General features: G+C 47.9%; 1 protein-coding gene across 1 annotated transcript in view; it reads left to right on the forward strand.

Moving 5' to 3' along the window:
• Window positions 1-26449, forward strand: part of LOC115089340 (golgin subfamily A member 6-like protein 1) — a 223545-nt gene that overhangs the window by 56036 nt on the left and 141060 nt on the right. Inside the window, exons 4-5 of the mRNA XM_029597429.1 lie at window positions 285-396; window positions 17537-17672. Of these exons, the coding sequence (XP_029453289.1) occupies window positions 285-396; window positions 17537-17672 (248 nt within the window). The remainder of the gene's footprint in view (window positions 1-284; window positions 397-17536; window positions 17673-26449) is intronic.

Here is a 26449-nt window from a genome sequence, read left to right on the forward strand (position 1 = left end):
CTTAGGCCTAGGCGGAAGAGTTATGAAAACAAAATGAAACAATCTGAAAAAAGGCAAGCATTTGCAATCATAATTGTTTCAGGCTAAGAATATATATACACACAACCATTTTGTATGATCGTTCATATTAGTGTTCTGTGTGTTGTATTTATATATTATGATAGTGAGAACACTTTAACATAGATTTTGTGCACTGTTTTACCTTTTGACTATATATATATATATATATATATATAGTGTATAGTGTATTTGTGACATATTATACATGCTTTTTCAATTGTTAGGAATCAATAAGAAGATATACACGTGAACAGTTAGAGATGGAGACCATAGAAAACAGTAAATTGCGTTTTAATGTGGGCCAACTTCCAGACATCATTTCTGAGGAAATAGCAGGTATAGCACATTTCTTTCAAACAGGATCCTAAAATGCTTTACAGTAATACTAGAAACTCATGCAGGTGTGTGTTTGTGTGTCAGATGGATACCCTAATATTCAATGTTTGACACCTAAATTATATTGCATGATAATTTCCAAAAGAACTATGTTGTTACTCCCAAACTGCAGTTAAATAACTCGAAGCATAGACAAGCATGTTAAAAATTCAGTGCTGATCACTTTAAACTGACCAGCACTGTATATACATAAGAATATAAGAAGTTGTCAAACTGGCTCCGACTGAGGGTCCATCGTGTCCAGATTCTGTTTCCAACTGTGGCCAATCCAGGTTACAAGTACTCGGCAAGTACCCAAACATTAAATAGATCCCATGCTACTTACTAATGCCAGTAATAGCAGTGGCTATTTCCTGAGTCAACTTGATTAATAGCAGTTTATGGACTTCTCTGCCAGGAACATATCCAAACCTTTATTAAACCCAGCTACACAAGCCACATCTTCTTGCAATAAATTCCAGAGCTTAATTGTACATTGACTGAAAAATAATTTTCTCTGATTTGCTTTAAATGTGCTACTTGAAAACGTTATAGAGCGCCCTCTAGTCCTTCTATTATCTGAAAGAGTAAATAACTGATTCACATCTACTCATTCTAGACCACTCATGATTTTAAAGACCTCTATCATATCCCCCCTTAACCGTCTCTTCTCCAAGTTGAACAGTCCTAACCTCATTACCCTTTCCTCACAGAGGAGCCATTCCATCCCCTTTATCATTTTGGCTGCCCTTCTCTGTTCTTTTTCCAGTGCAACTATATCTTTTTAGCGTTGCGGCAACCAGCATTGCACAAAGTATTCAAGGTGCAGTCTCTCTATTGAGCGATACAGAGGCATTATGACATTTTCTGTTTTATTCACCATACTTGATGCTTTTATGATATAATATAGTTAAATCAAATGATATCTACAAAACATGAAAAAGTAAGGTACATTTACTTTATTTTAAATTGATATAGTTTTATATTTGATCAGTGTTATCAAGAGTTTAGGGTTAATGTTGTATCAGATATCTTGTAGTCTGTTTTATAAAGTCACCAGCAATATGTTTAGATTACAAGAAGTATCTGTCTGTTTTGTGGAATTTTTGACTAGGATCAAACAAATCAGGTCTAAACCATCTGAGTCGTCTTGTTTTTTTGATCGAGATTGAGAATGTATACAGTATTGGGTGTGGAGTTTAATGCCTTGCTGTATAACCCATTAGAGGACACAATATTGTTTGGAGCCTGAGCAAAGTGAGAGGATTAAACCTGTAAAATAAAGAAAAAAAAAATCCTCGTCCTCCTTCTCACGCTAGCAATAACAAGAAGCTGTGACTATGGCAGAGACAGAGGGATAAAGGGAAGCTTAGTGGTAAACAGACTTGTTGAGGTTGATCACAGATTTTAAGATTTATTGAAAATATGTCAAGCCTCACCTTTTTGCCTTAGAATATAATCTAGTTGCAGTGTATCTAGTTGCAGTGTATCTAGTTGCAGTGTATACCTAAGTAAAAAGGTTACTCACCTTGGAAAGGTGTTAAGGTAGTGTAATTTGGTTTGACTAGGTACCAACATTTGTTAATCAAGAGAGCAGTGAGTCACTCTGGCTGACTAACTGAAGTTAGACTGTTTGTATTTCCGAACCCTAGCTCATCCTTTAATTTATAGGCAGGAGCCACTTTCACAAAAAAACCCATCAAAAACTTTATTGAGAGTTTGATCAGTCCCCTGTAGACCATTACCAGACATATAGTGAATTCACTAATACATTTAAAGGACTTTAATTAGACACATTCCTACTCCCATAGTAACCTAAAACTTAACTAGGAACTGAACAAAATTGAGATGAAGGCAGCAGTCCAGCAGCAAGAAGAGGGCTTATCAGTCTTTTGCATCGAGTGTCTCATGTATGATTTTTTACCCACCAGTGAGAAATTGTACATGTGCATGCGATGCAAAGAGCTCCTGGCTCTCAGAGAACGAGTCTGATCTCTGGAGGCTAGAGTGGCAGACCTGGAGGAGCTGAGGCAGACAGAGAGGTATATAGATGAGACCTACAGGGACATAGTAGCCAAGTCCCAACTTCAGGCTGGCGGCCCTGGTGCTGCCTTGGAGGAAGAAGGTTTCATGATTGGAGAGCATCAACCTGGTACAGCAGGAAAGGATCCTGTAGCAAGGACCTGCTCTCCAGGTGATGCATTGTCCTTTCGCACTGAGGATATCTCCCCAAGGCCTACAGCCCAGGAGGGAAGGGTTAGGTCGGCCGTCATAGTTGGTGATTCGATTATTAGGAATGTAGACAGCTGGGTGGCTGGTGGGCGTGAGGATCGCCTGGTAACATGCCTACCTGGTGCGAAGGTGGCGGACCTCACGCGTCACCTAGATAGGATTTTAGACAGTGCTGGGGAGGAGCTGGCTGTCGTGGTACATTTATTTATTTATTTGTTTGTTTGTTTATTTATTTATTTTGAATTTTTATATACCGACATTCTTGTAAAAATAACAAATCATATCGGTTTCCATTATAACAAAACAATCACGGCTAAGGCGTTACATTAAAACAAGGCGTCTGATAAACATAAAAATAAATAGAATAACATAACAGTAGTGACAGGCATTACAATAAAAACATGGCGTCTAATAGAGTATATCTATGAACCTGTGAACAGTACAAATAGGGCATAACGGGGGCCCTAAGCACATTGAAACTTAAACCTGGATATAAACATTGGCATTAGCTACTAGGTATAATGGTTGTGTGTTAACTCGTTATTATGATAGTAGTATGTCTTGGCAGAGGATGACACGAGGGTGTGAAAGGAGGGACAAGGGAAAGGGTAGCAAAAGTAGAGAAGGGGCTGAGAGGAGAAGGCTGAAGGATGGAAGGAGGGAGGAGGAAGAGGAGGGGAGGGAGGGGAACATGCTAAGGTGGTTGAGGAAGCTCATGTATCCCCATAAGGACCTGTTATGTCCTTTGACCAGTGTCAGAGTGTTCTTGGGACTCCGGGAAGGCTTGTCTGAAGAGCCATGTTTTGAGGTGTTTCTTAAATGTTTGATGACATGGTTCTTGACGAAGCTCTGGTGGCAGAGAGTTCCAAAGTGTAGGTCCTGCTGTTGAGATTGCGCGTTTCCTTAATGAGGTTTTGATCGGTGGCGCGTAAAGAGATCCTTTATAGGCATTTCTGATTGGTCTATCAGATGTATGCGGGCGGAGTTGAGAGCTTAGTTTGAGATGGGCGATGCCATGAATGTCCTTGTGAATCATCATTAAAGCTTTGTAGGTGATCCTGGATTTTATGGAACGCCAGTGAAGGCCGTGCAGGATGGGTGTGATATGGGCTCTTTTATTTGAGTTGGTGAGTATCCTAGCCGCAGCATTCTGGACCATCTGTAGGGGTTTGATAGTTATCGCAGGGAGACCTAAGAGGAGAGAGTTGCAGTAGTCTAACTTTGTAAGGATGATAGACTGAACTACTAAACGGAAGTCGCTGAAATGCAGTAAGGGTTTCAGATTTTTGAAAACTTGTAATTTAAAGAAACATTCTTTAGTTGTGTTGAGGACGAACGATTTTAAGTTGAATAGGTTATTGAGCCGAACTCCTAAGTCTCTGACAGAGGGGGAGTGGTTGATGAATGCTTTAGCGAATTGGGAAGCGCTTTGGGAGTTGAGGAGAGCGTGGTTTTCGTCTGGAGAGATGATGAGGATCTCAGTCTTGTTAGAATTAAGGATAAGGTTAAGGCTGGTAAGCAGACTATTGATGGATTGTAGACATTTGTTCCAGTGTGTCCAGGTTTTTTGCAAGGATTCAGTGATTGGAAGAAGAATTTGAACGTCGTCGGCGAAAATGTAATACCTTAGTTTGAGGTTTGAGAGTAATTGGCAGAGTGGCAGCAGATAAATGTTAAAAAGCGTGGAGGAGAGGGATGATCCTTGCGGGACTCCCAGGTTTGATCTGATTGGGGGTGATTCCTTATTATTAATCCTGACCTTGTAGAATCTATTCTCAAGGAACGATTTAAACCAATTGTGTGCCTGTCCTTGAATGCCGATATCTGATAAGCGCTTCAGTAAGATGGAATGATTGACCGTATCGAAGGCGGCGGATAAGTCGAGAAGAGCGAGAAGGTAAGGTTGTTTTCTTTCCAGATTGAGAAGGATGGTGTCAGATAATGAAGATAGAAGAGCTTCAGTATTTTGAGATTTTCTGAAACCGAACTGGAAGGGGGAGAGTATGTTATTCTCCTCAAGGTAGTCAGATAATTGTTTGTTTACAATTCTTTCCATGACTCTGGAGATCAAGGGAAGATTAGCAATTGGACGGAAATTAGCAGGGTCAGACGTCGGAAGGTTGGGTTTTTTTAGTAAGGGTTTTAGTATGGCTAGTTTTAGTTGTTCTGGAACCTTTCCTTGAGTTAAGGAGCAGTTAATGATGTCTGCTAACGGTTTAGAAATGATGTTGGGAATGGAGAGGAGCAGATTGGTGGGTAATGCATCCAACGGATGAGAAGAAGGTTTTAGCTTTTTGAGGATGTTTTCAATTTCCATTGATGAAGGGGTCTCAAGGGATGTAAGGTTGAAGCTCCTTGTAGATATTGAAGTGCTGGAAAGGAGGGTTATCGGTTGGGAGGTAGAAAGAGGCTTGATGAGGTTGGATATCTTCTTATCAAAGTAGATAGCTAGTTCTGTAGCTTTTTTTGATGCTTGCTCGTCAGGGATGATAGGGGGCGAGGGTTTAGTAAGAGATGATACAAAGGAGAATAATGCTTTGGAGTCGAAAGAGAAGTTGTAGATTTTTTTAGAAAAGAAGTCCTTTTTGGCTTTGAGGATGGCATTCCTGTATGCATTAAGGTGGGCTTTGTAATTTGAAAGTGTGGCGGTGGATGGGGTCTTGCGCCATTTGAGCTCTTTATTATGAAGTTCTTGTTTGAGGGTTTTAAGATCCGGGGTGTACCACGGATTCCTGTTAGCTTGGGGTGGATGCAAGGATTTGGTGATGGTTGGGCAGGATTGGTCTGCAACCTCACTTGTTATCTTGACCCACGAGTTAATAGCCGAGGGAGCGTCGGTGAGATCAAGTTGATCAAGCTCTTTTAAAAGCATTTTCCTAAGTTGGTCTGTGGAGCAAGGTTTCCTGTATTGTATTGTGGTTTTAGGGAATACAGGCCGAGGATGGTTGTTGATATGAAGATCAGCAGAGATAATATGATGGTTTGACCACGGGACTGGGACGCAAGTTGGGAGAGTGGCAGAAGATAGACCATCGTTGAGGAAAATCAGGTCTAAGGTGTGTCCCGCTTTATGCGTGGGACCCTTAACAATCTGGCTAAAGCCCAGGTAGTTGAGTGCTGTAAGTAGGATTTCACAGTTGTGAGATAGTGGGGAAATGTCCACGTGGAGATTAAAATCTCCCATCAAGATGGCTGGTTTGTCCCTCTTGAGATGTTTAGCTGTAAATTCGATTAATGGTGATGGATCGAAGTCTAAGATTCCTGGTGGTGAGTAGACCAGAGCGATTTGGAGATGGTCCGAGTTGAATAGAGCTAGTTCAAGGTTGCTTATTCTGGTGGATAATTACAGATAGATATCAAGTCCCTTTTTTGCAGCTAGCAGTAGGCCTCCTCCTCTTTTTTTGAGTCTAGGGATTGAATGAATATCATATAATTGGTTGGGGAGATGGTTTAGTAGAACTGTGTCCGTGGGTTTCAACCACGTTTCAGTAATGGCGCAGAGGTCAGGGTTATTGTCAGTCAGGTGGTCATTAAGGAGGTGAATATTTTTTGTGATGGATTGGGCGTTGAATAAGGTTAGAGTGAATAGAGTGAGACCGAGCATTTGGGAGATTGGGGAGATCATGATTGGGATCAATCTTTGATGTCGAACACCTAATATCCTGGGTCTGTTGTTCATGAGCTTGGGAGTGTATGGAATTGTGGGTATGGGGAGTGAGCGCATCTTAATGGAATGGCTTGCGTCCCTGCGCATTTTTTTTTGGGAGTAACAGTCGAAGTTCCAGGGAAGGGCTGGTAGCCTGTTGCAAGTAGATGAGATGAAGGACTTGTTCTGTAGTGTAGTTTGATATCACTAACCGTGGATTCTATTTAATCTAGAGGTGGACTGAACTATGCTGGAGAAGGCCTAGGAAGTTTAGAGGTCTGGGGACCTGGCAATATCTCCTTAATAGAGTGTGGGCCGAGTAAGCCTGCAGGAAGTGCTAATAGAAAGAGCTGGATTGAAGGTTGCAGAAGGTGGCTGAAAGGACCAGATAGAAGAACTTGAATGTCAGGAGCAGTCTGAGGAGGAATGGGTCGAAGAGATACAGACTGTCGAGATGAGAGAGAGGCCTGTCCTCAGGGGCTGCACGAAGGGGCGCACAAAGGGGTGGGCCCCTTTGTCGCGCTCCTTCGTGCGCGCGACGCCCGGTGCGCGATGCCGCCGGAATCGCAGCTTTATTTAAAGGGAGCTTGGTCGGCTCCTGATAGGCCGGCTGCGGTGGAGGGCGCGGCAAGACTCACCGCTGTGCTCCTGCCTCTTTCTTGTGCTTCGGCGTTCTTTTTTATTTTTTAACTGTTTCCTCTACGCGGCTCACCCTCGTGGGTGAACGGGCTCTTGCCCCGGATGGGCGGCGCTGATCGCGCGAGCCCTGGCAGAGACGGTGTGGCCGAACGCAGGGCGGGTGGATGGCCAAGAGGGCACCATGTGGGCACCAACGACATAGGAAAATGTGGGACGGAGGTTCTGGAAGCCAAATTTAGGCTCTTAGGTAGAAAGCTTAAATCCAGAACCTCCAGGGTAGCATTCTCTGAAATGCTCCCTGTTCCAAGCGCAGGTCACCAGAGGCAGGCAGAACTCCGGAGTCTCAATGCGTGGATGAGACGATGGTGCAAGGAAGAGGGATTCGGTTTTGTTAGGAACTGGGGAACCTTTTGGGGAAGGGGGAGTCTCTTCCGAAGGGATGGGCTCCACCTTAACCAGGGTGGAACCAGACTGCTGGCGCTAACCTTCAAAAAGGAGATAGAGCAGCTTTTAAACTAGAAAATAGGGGAAAGCCGACAGTCATTCAGCAGCGCATGGTTCGGAGAGCGGTATCTTCAAAGGATACTAATGATGCATTAGAATTAGGGCATCCCGACAGTGAGGCCTGTAACTAAAAACTCACCTGAGCTAAAAAATTCTAACGTATCCCTATCAATTAAAAAGCAGAATAAAAATACAAACAAAAAACAAAGTTTGAAATGTTTGTATGCTAATGCCAGAAGTCTAAGAAGTAAGATGGGAGAATTAGAATATATAGCAGTGAATGATGACATAGACTTAATTGGCATCTCAGAGACATGGTGGAAGGAGGACAGCTAATGGGACAGTGCTATACCGGGGTACAAATTATATCGCATTGACAGAGAGAAGCACTCAGGAGGCGGTGTGGCACTTTATGTCCAGGATGGCATAGAATCCAACAGGATAAACATCCTGCATGAGACTAAATGCACAATTGAATCTTTATGGGTAGAAATCCCTTGTGTGTCGGGGAAGACTATAGTAATAGGAGTATATTACCATCTAATTAGTCAAGATGATGAGACGGACAGTGAAATGCTAAGAGAAATTAGGGAAGCTAACCAAATTGATAGTGCGGTAATAATGGGAGACTTCAATTACCCCAATATTGACTGGGTAAATGTATCATCGGGACACGCTAGAGAGATACAGTTCCTGGATGGAATAAAAGATAGCTTTATGGAGCAATTGGTTCAGCAACAGAAGAGAGAGGGAGTAATTTTAGATCTAATTCTCAGTGGAACACAGGATTTGGTAAGAGAGAGGTAACAGTGGTGGGGTCACTTGGCAATAGTGATCATAATATGTTCAAATTTGAATTAATGACTGGAAGGGGGACAGAAGCAAATCCACAGCTCTCGTGCTAAACTTTCAAAAGGGAAACTTTGATAAAATGAGAAAAATAGTTAGAAAAAAACTGAAAGGAGCAGCTACAAAAGTAAAATGTGTGCAAGAGGCGTGGTTATTATTAAAAAATATCATCCTAGAAGTAAAGTCCAGATGTATTCCACATATTAAGAAAGGTGGAAAGAAGGCAAAACGATTACCGGCATGGTTAAAAGGGGAGGTGAAAGAAGCTATTTTAGCCAAAAGATCTTCATTCAAAAATTGGAAGAAGGATCCAGCAGAAGAAAATAGGATAATGCATAAACATTGGCAAGTTAAATGTAAGACATTGATAAGACAGGCTAAGAGAGAATTTGAAAAGAAGTTGGCCATAGAGGCAAAACCTCACAGTAAAAACATTTTTAAATATATCCGAAGCAGAAAGCCTGTGAGGGAGTCACTTGGACCATTAGATGATCGAGGGGTTAAAGGGACACTTAGAGAAGATAAGGCCATCGCGGAAAGATTAAATGATTTCTTTGCTTCGGTGTTTACTGAAGAGGATGTTGGGGAGGTACCCGTAATGGAGAAGGTTTTCATGGGTAATGATTCAGATTGACTGAACCAAATCACGGTGAACCTAGAAGATGTGGTAGACCTGATGGACAAACTGAAGAGTAGTAAATCGCCTGGACCGGATGGTATACACCCCAGAGTTCTGAAGGAACTAAAAAATGAAATTTCAGACCTATTAGTAACAATTTGTAACCTATCTGTTGCGATTCCGGGGCGGCCCCGGAATCGCCACTCACCCCGCCGTGGGTCCTCGGTCACCTCTCCTCCCTCGGGACCCCGGGCGCAGCTCCCTCCTTGTGCTCCGACCCCGCACGGGCCTGCAGGGCCTTCAGGCGCCATGCGCCGGCTCTCTCTTCGCCGCCGGCGTCCTCCCGCGGCTAGCCCCGCCCCCTAGGCACGCGCGCGCGGCTGAGCCCTGTTCTTAAAGGGCCCAGCGCGGGAAAGCACGGCTCCTCCTTTCCTGACGTCAGACGCTGCAGGGCTATTTAAGCCCTGCAGTTACTAGCCTTCCTTGCCTTGCAACGAGGTTCCCAGGTTTCCTGTCTCCAGTTGCTGCATCCTGTGTTCTCCTGGTCTTCCTGATTCCTGATCCCGGATTGGCTGACGGTATTTCCTGGCTCCTGACTCTGGACTGGCTTACGACGATTCCCTGGCTTCTGACCCCGGTTTGGCTCACGGTGATCCCCTGGCTTCTGACTTTGGACTGGTAAGCGACGACTCTCAGGCACTCGACTCTGGACTGGCAAGCGGCGACCCTCTGGCACTTGACTCCGGACTGGTGAGCAACGACCCTCTGGCACTCGACCTTGGATCCCGTCTGACTCCGCCCCCGCGGGCGCTCCTAAGTCCCAGCGGCCGGGTCCCTACGGGCTCCTCCTGGGGGGACTCCGGCTTCCAGGGTGAATCTCCTAAGTCCCAGCGGCCGGACTCCTACGAGCTCCTCTCGGGGGAGGTTCGGCTTCCAGGGCGAAGACTTCCTCACCACTGTGTCAGCTCCATCCGTTCCCTTCTTCCTTGCCTAGCCCTTGGTCGCAAAGGGCGTCCCAGGGTCTTCTTCGGTCCAGCCACATCTCCGTCCTTGCCGCCTCCCGGTCGGGGCCTCTGCTGCTACCTGGCAGCAGTTCACCTTTCGGTTCCGATCGGCTCAAGGGTCCACGAATCCAACAGATTGCAAGGCCATGGACCCGGCGGACCTTGCCGGCCTCAAGGCTATTCCAGGCATAGCCCAGAAGCTGCAACAACAACAGTCCTGCCTTGATACCTTGATGTCGACCGTTCAACGCCTGGCGGATCGTGTGGAAGGGGCCTCCGCTGCTCGTCCCTCCGCATCCTCGTCTCAGGCCAACGTGGGTTCCCCTGTCCCGGTACAGATGCCATCCCCGCCACGGTACTCTGGAGATCCGAAGGCGTGTCGGGGATTCCTCAACCAATGCTACATCCGCTTTGACCTTCTGCCTGCGCAGTTCTCTACAGACCGGGTCAAGACGACCTACATTATTTCTCTCCTGGACGGGAGACCCCTGGCTTGGGCTTCTTCCCTTTGGGAGCGCCAAGACTCCCGACTAAATAACCTCGTACAGTTCGTCAAGGCCTTCCGGAGGATTTTCGACGAACCATCTCGTGCCTTTACTGCTGCCTCGGAACTCCTCCAGCTGAGACAAGGTAATCGCCCCCTAGAGGAATACGCGATGGTGTTCCAGACCCTTGCCACCGAATTGGCCTGGGGAGAGGACAGCCTGCATGGGATATTCCTGGAGGGTCTTTCCCCACGGCTCCAGGACGAACTCGCGGCTCGGGACCTTCCGGATGACCTCCAAGAGCTCGTAGAACTGGCTGGACGAGTGGACCGACGCATCCAGCGCCGCTTCCGGGAGCGAAGGCCCGTCCAGGGGCCGGCCGCTCGTCGAACCACGCCACCTCGGGCCCGAGCTTCGCCTCCTGCGGCACCTGCCCTTCCGCCTGAAGAACCTATGCAATTGGGCCGGGGCCCTCTCTCGGCCGAAGAACGGAGGCGTAGACGCTCGCAGGGGTTATGTCTCTATTGTGGTGGTAAGGGGCACTTTCTGGCTCGCTGTACAGAGCGTCCGGGAAACGGCCGAACCTAGAGTCTAGTGGGGAGCTGACTCTAGGCAGTACCTCTCCGAACTCCCCATGTACTGTCCCAACGAGACTCTGTTTCCCAGGAGGGGGATTCGATACCTTGGCACTGATCGACTCCGGGTCCGGGGGGAATTTCATCCTCCGAGATCTGGTACAACAACTGCAGCTTGAAGTCGTGCCTCAAGAACCACCCTTGCGGGTATCGTCCATCCAGGGGATCCCTCTCCCAGGGACCATTACCACTCGTACACAACTACTCCAGCTTCAGGTCGGACTGCTTCATAAAGAGGAGATCTCTTTTCTCATCCTGGAGAAATCCATTCATCCACTTGTTTTAGGACTCCCCTGGCTCAGGAAACATTCCCCAGTAATCAACTGGGACTAGCTTCAGATCACATCTTGGGGGCCAGGCTGCGCCCGTCGCTGTCTTCCTGCTCGCCCGCTTCAGACACTTCCGCTTCCGGCAGCTCCGCTGACGGTGCCACCCCAGTACCAGGCCTTCCGGGATGTCTTCTTTAAGGAGAAGGCAGAATTACTACCTGAGCATCGCCCCTTCGATTGTGCGATTGACTTGCTACCGGACACTACGCCTCCTCGCGGTAGAGTTTATCCTCTGTCTCTGCCGGAGACCCAGGCCATGTCTGCCTACATCAAGGAGAATCTAGACCGAGGCTTTATAAGACCATCCAAGTCCCCGGCAGGAGCCGGCTTCTTCTTTGTCGCCAAGAAGGATGGGTCTCTTCGGCCCTGTATCGATTACCGGGGCCTGAACCAGATCACCCGACGAGACCGTTATCCCTTGCCCCTGATTCCGGAACTCCTGGATCGCCTGCAGGGGGCCCGCATCTTTACCAAGCTGGATCTTGGAGGGGCGTATAACCTCGTACGGATTCGGCCGGGAGACGAGTGGAAGACTGCCTTTAACACCAGGGACGGTCATTATGAGTACCTCGTCATGCCATTCGGTCTCTGCAACGCCCCAGCCGTGTTCCAAAACCTAATGAACGAGGTGCTTCGCGACCTCCTGTATACCTCCGTTATTGTCTACCTCGACGATGTGTTGATTTATTCCCGGGACCTTGAGGAACACCGTCAACATGTGCGCCAGGTTTTGCTAAAGTTAAGAGAGAACCGATTATATGCTAAACTGGAGAAATGCCAGTTCGAGGAGGAAGCTTTGCCCTTTTTGGGCTACATCGTCTCCTCTACCGGCTTCCGCATGGATCCCGATAAGGTCGCGGCTATCCGGAACTGGCCACAACCTGCGGGAGTTAAGGCGCTCCAGCGTTTTCTAGGCTTCGCCAACTTTTACCGCCACTTTATCCCGCACTACTCCTCCTTAGTGGCGCCTTTAACAGCTCTCACCCGCAAGGGTGCCGATGCCCAGAATTGGCCTCCCACTGCAGTACAGGCCTTCCACGATCTTAAAGAGGCCTTCCTCCAGGACACCTGCCTCCGACACCCGGACCCCCTACGCCCGTTCATTGTGGAAGTGGATGCCTCCAATGTAGCCGTGGGGGCCGTCCTGTCCCAGACTTCCAAGGACGGTAAAACTCGGCCATGTTCCTACTTCTCCCGCAAGTTCTCGCCTGCCGAGAAAAACTACGGCATCGGAGACAAGGAGCTACTGGCCATTAAGTTGGCCTTTGAAGCATGGCGCCAGTGGTTGGAGGGGGCCCAACATCTGATCGTAGTTTACACGGACCACAAAAATTTAGAGTTCTTGTCCCAGGCGCAGAGACTTAATCCCCGGCAGGCACGCTGGTCCCTCTTTTTCAGCCGGTTCGATTTCACCCTTCGGTATCGACCAGCGGCCAAGAATACTAGGGCTGACGCCCTCTCACGCACTACTGAAATTGAAGACGCCTCCGAACCCCCTCAATACATTTTGGACCCGGCTAAAGTCCGACTGGCAGCCACCGAACTTGCACCGGCGGGGAAGGTGGTAGTCCCGGTACGTGCTAGAAGGAAGGTCCTAGCATGGGCACACGACTCCCTGAAGGCGGGTCACCCCGGGATCGCCCGGACTCTTCAATTACTGACGGAGTTCTATTGGTGGCCACGGGTGAAGGAGGATGTCCACCTGTACGTACAATCCTGTCCCACGTGCGCGCAGCAGAAAACCCCGCCTGGTCGTCCCTGGGGACTCCTCCAGCCACTCCCTGTACCCACGGAGCTGTGGACGCACATCTCCACGGATTTTATCGTTGAGCTGCCCCCGTCCCAGGGGAAGACTGTGGTTTGGGTCACTATTGACCGCTTCTCGAAATTGGCTCATTTTGTGCCACTTGCCAAGTTACCTACGGCTCCTGAGTTAGCTGAACTATTCATCCAGCATATCTTCCGACTGCATGGGTTGCCTCTACATATTGCCTCGGACCGAGGGCCCCAATTCACGGCAAAATACTGGCGGGCACTCTGCAGGAAATTTGGGGTTCAGCTGGACTTAACCACGGCGTTCCATCCCCAGGGCAATGGCCAAGTTGAACGCACGAATCGAACTCTGAAAGCGTTCCTCCGTGCCTTTGTAGGGGAGCAACAGGACAACTGGGTTGCTCTTCTCCCATGGGCCGAGTTCTCTTACAATCGCCATCGACACTCCGCCACGCTACAGTCTCCCTTCCAGCTGGTTTATGGGAAGGTTCCCAAACCTCCACTACCGTTACCAGTATCCACCTCCTCGCCAGCGGCGCAACTGACGGCCAACCAGATTCATCAGGTTTGGCACGCCACTCAAGAGAAGCTCCACCGCACCGCCGCCCGGTTCAAGGCCTACACAGATAAATCTCGGCGACCCGCTCCAGTGTTTCTGCCCGGATCTAAGGTATGGCTCAGTACTAAGAACATCCAGCTCCGGATTCCTTCCATGAGGCTTGCGCCTTGCTACATTGGACCCTTCCAAGTAGCCGAACGTGTGGGCGCGGTTTCCTACCGCTTACGTATTCCTTCGACCCTTCGAATAAATGACGTCTTCCATGTCTCCCTTCTCAAGCCTGTGGTTCTCTCTCGCTTCCGACCTCTGCCTCCGGAACCCCCTGAGGTGGCTTCTGAACCCGGGGCCACGTACACGGTTAAGGAGGTGTTGGATGTCCAACTCCATCGTCATCGCTGGGAGTATCTCCTCTCTTGGGAGGGATACGGTCCTGAGGAGAATTCCTGGGAGCCCTCCTCGCACGTTCTGGATAAGGACCTCCTTCGCCTATTCCATGTGGCGCATCCGGACAAGCCGAGACCCCCCGGGAGGGGGCGTAGGGGGGGGTAATGTTGCGATTCCGGGGCGGCCCCGGAATCGCCACTCACCCCGCCGCGGGTCCTCGGTCCACCTTTTCCTCCCTCGGGACCCCGGGCGCAGCTCCCTCCTAGTGCTCCGACCCCGCGCGGCCTGCAGGGCCTTCAGGCGCCATGCGCCGGCGTCTCTCTTCGCCGCCGGCGTCCTCCCGCGGCTAGCCCCGCCCCCTAGCACGCGCGCAGCGGCTGAGCCCTGTTCTTAAAGGGCCCAGCGCGGGAAAGCATGGCTCCTCCTTTCCTGACGTCAGACGCTGCAGGGCTATTTAAGCCCTGCAGTTACTAGCCTTCCTTGCCTTGCAACGAGGTTCCCAGGTTTCCTGTCTCCAGTTGCTGCATCCTGTGTTCTCCTGGTCTTCCTGATTCCTGATCCCGGATTGGCTGACGGTATTTCCTGGCTCCTGACTCTGGACTGGCTTACGACGATTCCCTGGCTTCTGACCACGGTTTGGCTCACGGTGATCCCCTGGCTTCTGACTTTGGACTGGCAAGCGACAACTCTCAGGCACTCGACTCTGGACTGGCAAGCGGCGACCCTCTGGCACTTGACTCCGGACTGGTGAGCAACGACCCTCTGGCACTCGACCTTGGATCCCGTCTGACTTCGCCCCCGCGGGCGCTCCTAAGTCCCAGCGGCCGGGTCCCTACGGGCTCCTCCTGGGGGGACTCCGGCTTCCAGGGTGAATCTCCTAAGTCCCAGCGGCCGGACTCCTACGAGCTCCTCTCGGGGGAGGTTCGGCTTCCAGGGCGAAGACTTCCTCACCACTGTGTCAGCTCCATCCGTTCCCTTCTTCCTTGCCTAGCCCTTGGTCGCAAAGGGCGTCCCAGGGTCTTCTTCGGTCCAGCCACATCTCCGTCCTTGCCGCCTCCCGGTTGGGGCCTCTGCTGCTAACTGGCAGCAGTTCACCTTTCGGTTCCGATCGGCTCAAGGGTCCACGAATCCAACACTATCCTTAAAATCATCCATTGTACCTGAAGACTGAAGGATAGCTAATGTAACTCTAATATTTAAAAAGGGCTCCAGGGGCGATTCGGGAAACTACAGACCGGTTAGCCTGACTTCAGTGCCAGGAAAAATAGTGGAAAGTATTCTAAACATCAAAATCATAGAACATATAGAAAGACATGGTTTAATGGAACAACGTCAGCATGGCTGTACCCAAGGCAAGTCTTGCCTCACAAATCTGCTTCACTTTTTTGAAGGAGTTAATAAACATGTGGATAAAGGTGAACCGGTAGATGTAGTGTACTTGGATTTTCAGAAGGTGTTTGACAAAATTCCTCATGAGAGGCTTCTAGGAAAAGTAAAAAGTCATGGGATAGGTGGCGATGTCCTTTCGTGGATTACAAACTGGCTAAAAGACAGGAAACAGAGAGAAGGATTAAATGGGCAATTTTCTCAGTGGAAGGGAGTGGGCAGTGGAGTGCCTCAGGGATCTGTATTAGGACCCTTACTTTTCAATATATTAATAAATGATCTGGAAAGAAATATGATGAGTGAGGTAATTAAATTTGCAGATGATACAAAATTGTTCAGAGTAGTTAAATCACAATCAGATTGTGATAAATTGCAGGAAGACCTTGTGAGACTGGAAAATTGGGCATCCAAATGGCAGATGAAATTTAATGTGGATAAGTGCAAGGTGATGCCTATAGGGAAAAATAACCCATGCCATAGTTACACAATGTTAGGTTCCATATTAGATGCTACTACCCAAGAAAGAGATCTAGGCGTCATAGTGGATAACACATTGAAATCGTCGGTTCAGTGTGCTGCGGCAGTCAAAAAAGCAAACAGAATGTTGGGAATTATTAGAAAGGGAATGGTGAATAAAATAGAAAATGTCATAATGCCTCTGTATCGCTCCATGGTGAGACCGCACCTTGAATACTGTGTACAATTCTGGTCACCGCATCTCAAAAAAGATATAATTGTGATGGAGAAGGTACAGAGAAGGGCTACCAAAATGATAAGGGGAATGGAACAGCTCCCCTATGTGGAAAGACTAAAGAGGTTAGGCCTTTTCAGCTTGGAGAAGAGACGGCTGAGGGGGGGATATGATAGAGGTGTTTAAAATCATGAGAGGTCTAGAACGGGTAGATGTGAATCGGTTATTTACGCTTTCGGATAATAGAAAGACTAGGGGGCACTCCATGAAGTTAGCATGTGGCACATTTAAAACTAATCGGAGAAAGTCTTTTTCATTTAACGCACAATTAAACTCTGGAATTTGTTGCCAGAGGATGTGGTTAGTGCAGTTAGTACAGCTGTGTTTAAAAAAGGATTGGATAAGTTCTTGGAGGAGAAGTCCATTACCTGCTATTAATTAAGTTGACTTAGAAATTAGTCACTGCTATTACTAGCAGTGGTAACATGGAATAGACTTAGTTTTTGGGTACTTGCCAGGTTCTTATGGCCTGGATTGGCCACTGTTGGAAACAGGATGCTGGTCTTGATGGACCCTTGGTCTGACCCGTATGCCATGTTCTTATGTTCTTAATATTTTGATATATTGTTTTATTTTTAATGAAATTTTCAAGTTTAATTTTCTTTTTAATAGATGTATTTAGTGTGAGTTCTTAAATTGGTTTAATTTTATTTAATATTTACTTATGTTTAATTGTGATTTTTGTGTGAATATGGAAGTAATTTTCAAAGGAGCGCTATGTGAAAATGTAACATATTATCACAGCAATTTTTAAAATCCATTTACCTGTGTTAAGTGCCCTTAAACTGTGTAAAATCTATTGACAATTCAATGACATATATTATAGCTGTTTTCAAAAGTCCACTTATACGGGTAAAGTGTATTTACATATGTAAAATCAAGTTTTAAGCTTGTAAATCCTTTTTAAAATTATCCCTTTGTCTCCAGTTCAGTTTTTATTATTTTTTATTTTAGATATGTTATTGTCTGAGTCCATGTTTATGATTTAGGCATTTTTAAGATGTAACCCAATTAGAACAACATTGTTTGTACAGCATGGGTTATACATTTTTTAATAAAATAAAAAATAAACAGAAGGAACACAATTAAAGCTAAATTCTGTACTTGCACTACTAAAATATATTTTTTAGTTATTTCAGAATATTTTCTGGAATCTTTGTTCATCATCAAATATAGATACTCCCCTCTAGATTAACTCTGTTTTATTTCTTTATAACTTAGGAAATGATGAAAATGTTATAGCCTACTGATAAACCTGATTTTGCAAAAGAATATCAGTAATGGTTTTTATTTGTTATGCTTGTAGCTTCCATTTTGGCTGCCCGTGAATCAAATGCTTTTCAGATAAATCAGCTGCAAATTGAACTGAGGAACATCAGAGAGAAGATGGAACTTTTGAATAAGAAAGATGATGATCTTAAAAAACAGAATATTTTTCTTGGGTATGAAATTATTTTTCTTGTAAATGCATTAAATATAGCTAAAGCAGCTAGGTGTGATAGTGCAGCCTTCTTGTGAAAACAAAGCTTGCTACTGAATGAGCATAGAGGCTTGAAGAGTTGTAAGAGCACCACATTGCACCAGTTTTGAAATCTGCAGACCAGCCTGACAGTAGACTAAGACAGACTGAGAGACTGGTATCCTGCATACCTAATCTTGGTGTTACAGTTTTGGCTGCAGTGCAACCGCCTCACCACCAGGGGTCCCTCTAGTGCTGGCTCTCCTGACAGGCCCAGGCCATCTCCCCTGTCCACTCTATGTTCTGGGTTGGCCTTATAACCCTGCCTGACAGTTCCCTCGGTGCTTCGGCATCGAGCTCACCTGGGCTCCCTGCTCTAGCCTTGCGCGGCCTTCGGGCCTTTCCTTGCCCTGCGCGGCCTTCGGGCCTTTCCTTGCCTTGCGCGGCCTTCGGGCCTTCTTCCTCGCTTTTCTTACCTGGCCTACGGGCCTTCTGACCTGCCTGCTCTGTTTACGGTGTGTGGCCTACGGGCCTTCTGACCTGCCTGCTCTGCTTACGGTGTGTGGCCTACGGGCCTTCTGTGTATGTGTGGCCTACGGGCCTTCTGACCTGCCTGCTCTGCTTACGGTGTGTGGCCTACGGGCCTTCTGTGTGTGTGTGTGTGGCCTACGGGCCTTCTGACCTGCCTTGCCATGACTACGGTGTGTGGCCTACGGGCCTTCCGTGTGTATGTGTGGCCTACGGGCCTTCTGACCTGCCTGCTCTGCTTTCGGTGTGTGGCCTACGGGCCTTCTGTGTGTGTGTGTGTGGCCTATGGGCCTTCTGACCTGCCTTGCCCTGACCCAGCCTGAACCCAGACACTGCTACTTGCCGCCTGCCCTGACCCAGCCTAGACCCAGACACTGCTACTTGCCGCCTGCCCTGACCCAGCCTGAACCCAGACACTGCTACTTGCCACCTGCCCTGACCCAGCCTGAACCGAGACACTGCTACTTGCTGCCTGCCCTGACCCAGCCTGGAACCAGACACTGTTTCTAGCCATTCCTGTCTCTCTCCACCTGGAGCCACCCTGCTGGGTGGTGTTCACGACTCCTGACCAGAGCCCAAGCGTAACACTTGGCATGGTGCTGCAATGCCTTCCCTGTGCTAATAGGATTCTGGCAATGTAACTGTAGTTTATTAAGAAAGTCATGCTGTCGGAAAGCAATCTATTAATCAGGCAGAGAACTGTTTGGGTACTGGTAACCCTCTTTTTTTTTTTTTCTGCTTTCTTTCACCAGATCGTACCTACCATAGGTGCTTGTGAGCTGGCACTTGACAGTCAAGGGCATGATGATAAGAAGTGAGGGAGAACCAGATACCTGGTACATTAGGATGGTACTTTTTTGAGACAGTGACAAAGGCAACGTTCCCGAGCAACACCACCAAAGCACATAGCATAGTATTGGCTAATCCAGAAAAACGATCCACATTTCTTGTATCTTCTTGGCCAATATCATGGTTGAATTATGATTTAAAAATATATGCAAAAATATTGGCAAACAGGTTGAGCCAGGTTTTCCCTGATCTTATATCTGTTCATCAAGTGGGATCTGTTAAAGGTAGATCAGCCTGCACTCATCTTGCAAAGCTCATTACGGCAATGACTTCCTGTAAATTAAGGGTTATGCCCTCAATAGTAATGTGATTTGAGTCAGACAAAGCTTAAAACCGGGTGTCATGGCAACATTTCGATGCTAAAAAGGAGGCGCAGATAAATGTAACACCTCACACTGAGAAATAAATCCAGAAGTGAAATTAATGTAAGCACAGTTCATCAAAGTGCATCAGTTTATTTCTTCAACTATAGTGGTACAAAATACATTTAATAAAGGTTTTCATATCCAAATAATTATCAAATTTGCAATAATTTCAAAGGGGTCCATAATAGTCTATTCAAAGCAGAACTAGGTCCCCCAACATGGCCATGTTTTTCCAGGTGACTTCGGGAAGGACGTAGCAACAAGTGAAGAAAGATCTAAAGTGAAATTATTAAAAAATGAAATGGCACCATCATAAATTATTACAGACAGTAAATAAAAATGAAATTAAAAAGACTAAAGTGTTGCGCCCGTCGGTCGCAGACGGCTGCACCCTCTCATGCTCACCTCTTTTTTTTTTCCCTCAACAGTCATTCATGGGAAGAGTGGCAGTCTCTGCCAGCCAATACCGACTGCTCTGGCATTCCCGGCATCACTTAGGCGCGCGCATTAAATCCCAGCTGTTGCAGAGCGCTCGGAGAGCGATCCTACTTCCTGAGAGATGTGTGTCCTTGGGCCACGGCTCGACCCCAGAGGATTCCGAAGAGGGCCGCGGGAGGCGTGGCATGCCCGAGCATGGGTTGGACGGAAGCAAGACTGGAGTGATGACCAGGCGACAGGCCCTCCTCCGGACCTGCACGCTTCGGGAGACCCAACAACGCAATGTTGGTCTTGTGAACAGTCCTCCGACCGTTCCCAGCCCTTTCGGACCTGCCGCAGGGTATGGGTCGAAGCGGCAGGCCGGATGGAGGCCAGGACAGCGAAGACTGGGACATAGATTCAGACGAGACTCAGAAGCAGGGTACTGGAAGGGCAGACGTAGACTCAGAAGCAGGGTACTGGAAGTGCAGACGTAGACTCAGAAGCAAGGTACTGGACGTGCTGACGTAGACTCAGAAGCAAGGTACTTGAAGTGCAGACGAAGACTCAGAGACAAGATACTGGGCGTGCTGACGTAGACTCAGAAGCAAGGTACTGGGAGTGCAGAGGTAAACTCAGAAGCGAGGTACTGAAGGTGCAGAGGTAGATTCAGAAGCGAGGTACTGAAGGTGCAGAGGTAGATTCAGGAACAAGGGCTGAAGGAAGACATGGGCACTGTCCCTCAGGGCGCCCCGCTCAGACCACCCGCGGGACTGAGTCAAGGACCACCCTGTCCCACGCGTTCCCAACACTGCCTTGGAGGGCAGGTCACGGACCACGCTGAGAACAGGAGAATGCAGGAGAGATCCAGGCGAGGAGAACTCCGATGCTGGGATACTGACATCCGAAGCCCCGTCAGCTGGCAGGAAGGGAAGCTCCAAAGCACAGGGACGAATCCCACCTGTTGGCCGCTCCAGGGCCCAACAGGCCAGAAGGCTCAGGAGCCAGACGAAGACAAAGGGCAGAACATCCAGGACTGGATCAGGAACTGGATCAGGCACCGACATCAAGGCAACAGGGAAGAAGCAGGTTGCTGCACACCGGCAGCCAAGGCAGGATTGCTGCACACCGGCAGCCAAGGCAGGTAACAGGGTCAGGAACAAGGACTTGTCAGAGACTTAGAAACGAGGTACATGGCTTGCATCACAGAGGGCCCTAAACAGCCCGCCCCGAGGGCTGGTTACAGACCACGACGTGGCTTGCCGCGAGGTACCAGGACATTGGAAGACACAGGATCAAGGTGCTAGCTTTCAGGAGATTCAAGAGCAAGGTACTTAGCTTTCAGGCGAGTTTCAGGATCAAGGTACAAGGCTTGTATTATCTGGGCTGGACCATGGATACCGGATTAGAAATCAGACCTCAAGGCAGGAACAGGAACAAGCAAACATCAGGACTGGAACTGGAAACATCAGGACTGGAACAACTGGACAAGAAGCTCCGACAGAAAACATGGAACACTGGACCTTGCAGAAGGCTGGAACACAAGGCAGCTCCTGGAACGAGGATCTCAGGAGTGACCAACTCCTTGCGAAGGCAAAGACAGACTGAACGCAGAGCCCTTTAGTAGCGCTGAGGTGGACAATGCCCAGGGAGGGGTCAGCAGGGGGCCACACCTGGCTGACCCTTGAAGAGGAGCAGAGAGGCGCGCGCCCGCGCCTAAGGAAGCTGGAAAGAAGAGAGAGCTGGGTCGTAGGTGGTGTTCCCAGCCACGTGGAGGAGCCATGGAAGCCAGGCAAGCATGGGGGCAGCCCTGCCCTGAAGCTGGAGAAGTGGCAGGCTGCTGGAGCGGCTTCCAGCCGCGAAGTCAGAAGCAGGAGAGAAGGTAAGGCTGGCTGCAGGGGCTGAGTAGGCTGCAGGCACCGGCAGGGACGGCCTCCCTGCCGGGCGAGGACCTGGACTGCAGCACGGGCACCGGCAGGGACGCCCTCCCTGCCGGCTGAGGACCCCGGGAAGGCAGAGGCACGTCGGGGAGAGCCCGGAAGGACAGCGGGGTTCCCGGCCGCGAGGGAGAGCTCGCGGTGGGTCGGCCCCGCTGCACGGAGGAGAAGGCAGCCGGGGAGGAGCCTGGACACCGCGGAGAGACCGCGGCAGCGGCAGCAGTGTCGGCGGCTTGACTAGCCACGTGAAGGTGAGGGCCTGCCTGCGCTCCTCGCGGGCAGGATCGTAACACCAGCTGCCATATCTTCGACCACTCTTCCAGCTTCCTTAAATCCTGTCTCATTCTTTGTATTCCTTCTGGCGTCTCCACTCTGTTGCAGATCTTAGTATCATTCGCAAATAGACAAACTTTACCTTCTATCCCTTCCGCAATGTCGCTCACGAAGATGTTGAACAGAACCAGTCCCAATACCAATCCCTGTGGCACTCCACTTAACACCATTCTTTCTTCAGAGTAGGTTCCATTTACCATCACCCGTTGTCTTCTATCCATCAACCAGTTTGTAATCCACGCCAACACCTTGGAGCTGACTCCCAAGCTTCTCATTTTGTTGATGTGTCTTCTGTGTGGGACTATATCAAAAGCTTTACTAAAATCCAAGTAAATTATATCAAGCACTCTTCCTTGATCCAGTTCTCTAGTCACCCCATCAAAGAAATCAATTAGATTCGTCTGACAGAACCTTCCCCTGGTGAATCCAATCTGCTTCTGATCGAGCAACCCACCGGATTGTAGATAGTTCACTATCCTTTCCTTCAGCAGAGTCTCCATTCATTTTCCCACCACAGAGGTGATGCTAACTGGCCTATAATTTCCAGCTCCCACACTTGTGAAGCGGGAGCACCACTGCTCTTCTCCAGTCACTAGGTACTACACCCTTTTCCAAAGATCTATTGAACAGGTCACCCAGTGGACCCACCAGCACATCTCTGAGTTCCCTCAGTATTCTGAGGTGAACCTCATCAGGCCCCATGGCTTTGTCCACTTTCAGTTTTCTTAGCTCTTTCCATACATTATTTTCCGTAAATGGAGTTTCGTCTACTCCACCCCCTTCTTCAGTCTTGATAACAAGTGACGGTCTTACCCACAGAGGATAAGGCACAGTTATTTGCCTTTTTTCTTGAAGATCTTAGTATTGTCTTAGTTGAACGTGCACTATCTTTCTTTAGAATAGCGGATGCTAAGATTGAGGTCTTGTTGGAAGTTTTTTCCTACAGGGGATCATATGTCCACTCAGGTTTTTTATTTTGAGTTGTGAGAATTAGTGCTTGGGATTGGAGTTCATGAGTCACAGCCATGGAGGTGTAAAGATCTTCAGCAAGTTGTGCTCACTTTCTCAGGAAGCAGATCAGCATTTGTTCCTGTTACGCTCTCCTTCTCCAAATGGGAGGAGCTAGCAATCTGTTACACTCACCTCCTCCAGAGGGGAGGAGGTAGCAATCTGCTGTGGCTCACTCCACCAGGAGGGCAGAGTTTGGCAAGCTGTTCTGCTGTGCTCCTGAAAGGGGAAGGAGTAGCGATATGACCTGCTCCTCCAGAGGGGAGGAGTTAGCTATCTGTAATTCTATTAGCAAACTGCTCTTAAATGCTCCTATAAGGAAAGGAAGTAGCAAGCTGTAGCAATCTGCTAAGGAGTAGCAATCTGTTATGGATCAACTCTTCAAGGAAAAGGAGTTGGCAATAGGTATATAGTACTTCGCTATTGAGATAGCAATCTATCATGCCCCCCGCTATGGAGTAGCAATCTGTATATATAGTACTTCCGTGAGCAGAGTCAGTGGTCTGTAGTAGTTGGCTCCCACAAGGTGACAATAGTGAAAGGAATGACCACTTGGAGGAAATGGTGAATCCCTGGGCCGATGGCAAATGACAGTGCCCCCAGGAGGAGATCCTGAGAGGAACCACCGACTAGGCTAGAATATGAGATAAACACAATAGTTCTTTATTAGACTGGAAGCTGGACCACTAGAGGTGGCAGTAGTGAGTCGCTGTGTCTGGCAAGGCTGAAGTCCTTCTGATACTGGAATATAATCTCTGGGTCGCTGAGCTGTAGAGTGAGACTAGAAGTAGTGAGTAGACAGGGTATACTGGATACAAGATGATACTCTCACAATAGAAGATGTCTGCAATGGTCTCTATGCCACAAAGTGTCTTCAGTACATTCAGGAACAGGAGCTGTAGGCAAGCACTGGTTCCCACAAACAGTCTGTAATAAGAACTCACAATTGCTGTATATGAAATGACTTCTAGAGTAGAAGAGAGTCTGTATAAGATTCTAGGAACATGGGCCCTCGTGGAGCGAGTACCGGTTCCTATCTGTAATTTTGCCAATGTAACTCTTGATCTCTGTACCTGCGATAATGTCTTGGACAGAAGTGAGTCTTCAGAGCAATAGGAATGTAGGCCCTCGTGGAACGAGTACCGAGTCCTATGTAATAGAACTCACTGTGTTCACGTCCACGATCATTTCCAGGAAACGAGGAGTCTTCCGAGTGTTCTGGCAATCTGAAATCAAGAAGAGAGAGTGGAGCCCCCGTGGAGCGGGTACTCCTGGTAAGTTTGAAAAGGCCGAGCAGTGGGAACGGGTTCCCCGGCTGACTCGGATCGTTGTTGCAAGTATCATGGACTGTCGAAGCAAGTCCCGTTGGAATTCCTTGCTAACTCATTAGAGGTTCGCGCCCTTGCTGGTACAAAGTCTGGAGCGTACGCACACGTGCCCTTACATCATCGGGAACATGGCGGATCCGTAGCGTTAGGCCAGCCCGGGGGAACTGGGACCAAGAGGCAGAGAGAAGCCGCGGCTGCACTGTCCGTCAGAGCCGAAGGGAGTCGCATCCCAGGTAGAGAGGGTGGAGCAAGGGGCGAGAAGAGGTACGAATGCAACAATTCCAGAAGCCTTGGCTAGAGGTTGTCTTTGGGCTGCTACTATATGTTCTCCTGTCCCGGTAGAATGTAGTATTCCCTCAAGAATCTTCAGGATAGATGGATTGGTCTCTTGGTATTTCCTGTGTTTTTCTTCAGCAGCCCTGTTCAGCTCAAATTTCTTGTGTGGCAGGCTAATGTCACAAATTCTCTTGTGAAGGTGCTGTACCTCACATGAAACTTGTCTAAATATTAGACTTTCATAAGACGCTTGTCAGCACTTTTTCAAACAAAGATATGACTCAGAATTTTAGAACAAATATAATTTTAATATTTCATATCTTTGGAAGAACAGGAGCTATCCTTCAAGATGGGCATAGCAACGCTGTATCTTGTAATCTTTAGTACACGCTGTTATTTTATAGTTTAACCCATACATAGAAAATGCTTGTGAGAGGATCCTTCACCAATTTGTCAATGTCATAACCTAAAACTTTTCTATACCCTGAGATTATTCCTCCCCTAAAAGTTCCTTTGTCTTAGCATTACTTTGAAGTATTCTGTTTTCTTGTGATCTTCTGTGTTTTGTAAATAGATATATTTATGTTTTGTAAATAGATTGGTCTGTTTTCTGTAGTTGGTTCCAAGCCTTTAATTAGTCTTGACCTCTGGGAATCTCCAGTTCACCTGGCTTCTGTCAGTCCACCTGCTTCTTTCAATGAGATAGGAATCTGTGAGAACCAAGCTTGTATTATGGTCCTTGTATTATGGTTTAAATATTGCCATTGATGCCCTCCTGGCCTTTAATTATAGGCTTTGCAGAGCCTACAGGTTTCCCAGATCTTCCACATTCTTGAGTCTGAGGTGGTCAGAAGTTCACTGTATCTTAGCAATTCCAGTCTGAAGCAGCCCCTGAGGATTCTGGGACTGGCTAAATGAGCCAAAGTTCTGAACCATTATATCAAACTGGTGGTGGCATTCTTTTAGGGGGTCTTTTGATTTTTCAGTAGCTTCCACCTATGTGACCATAAGATTCCTCTGGTTTTGCAACTGGAGGGTAATCTCTTGATTTAAGAATTGGCTGGGCAAGCTCTCCATTATAGAAGAGCTTCTGTTTGGGGTAGGACTGGAACTGCTGGTTATTAATCTTGAAGGTCCAAAGCTGCTAAGGCTGCCTCAGATCATAGGTTGGTCCCTTTTAGCAATGTAGCAGGGATTACGCTCTTAAACTTTCTCAGATAAGAGTTAGAATCAGCTCTTATCAACAACAACAAAAAAAGGCAGGGTCTAGTTCCACCAATTTCTCTGGATCCAGTTATGCTTTGCACTCAGGTGTGTCAAGTATGCTTCCTGGAACCTCAGGTAGGCAGTCATTTGCAACTTTTTAAATAGAATCAGACTCTGTGCATCTCCCATTTTTGGTTACATACATATCTAGATCAACCAGTTTCATCTCATAAGTCTTTCAGTGCAGACCCTACACCATTTTGGTTGCCTTTCTCTGACCGCTTCCAACCTCTCTCTATCCTTTTCAAGATATTGTTTCCAGAAATGAACACAGTATTCCAGGTGAGACTTCACCAAAGATCTATACAGGGCATTATCGCCTCTTTTTTCATACTGGTTATGCCTCTCTCTATTCATTCCAGCATCCCTCTGGCCTTAGCCATAGCTCTATCACATTGTTTCACTACCTTCAGATTGTCAGACACTATCACCTCAAGGTGTCTCTCCTGATTC

Source organism: Rhinatrema bivittatum, chromosome 4 (genome assembly GCF_901001135.1).
Source record: "Rhinatrema bivittatum chromosome 4, aRhiBiv1.1, whole genome shotgun sequence".
In the NCBI taxonomy this organism is placed as follows: Eukaryota; Metazoa; Chordata; class Amphibia; order Gymnophiona; family Rhinatrematidae; genus Rhinatrema; species Rhinatrema bivittatum.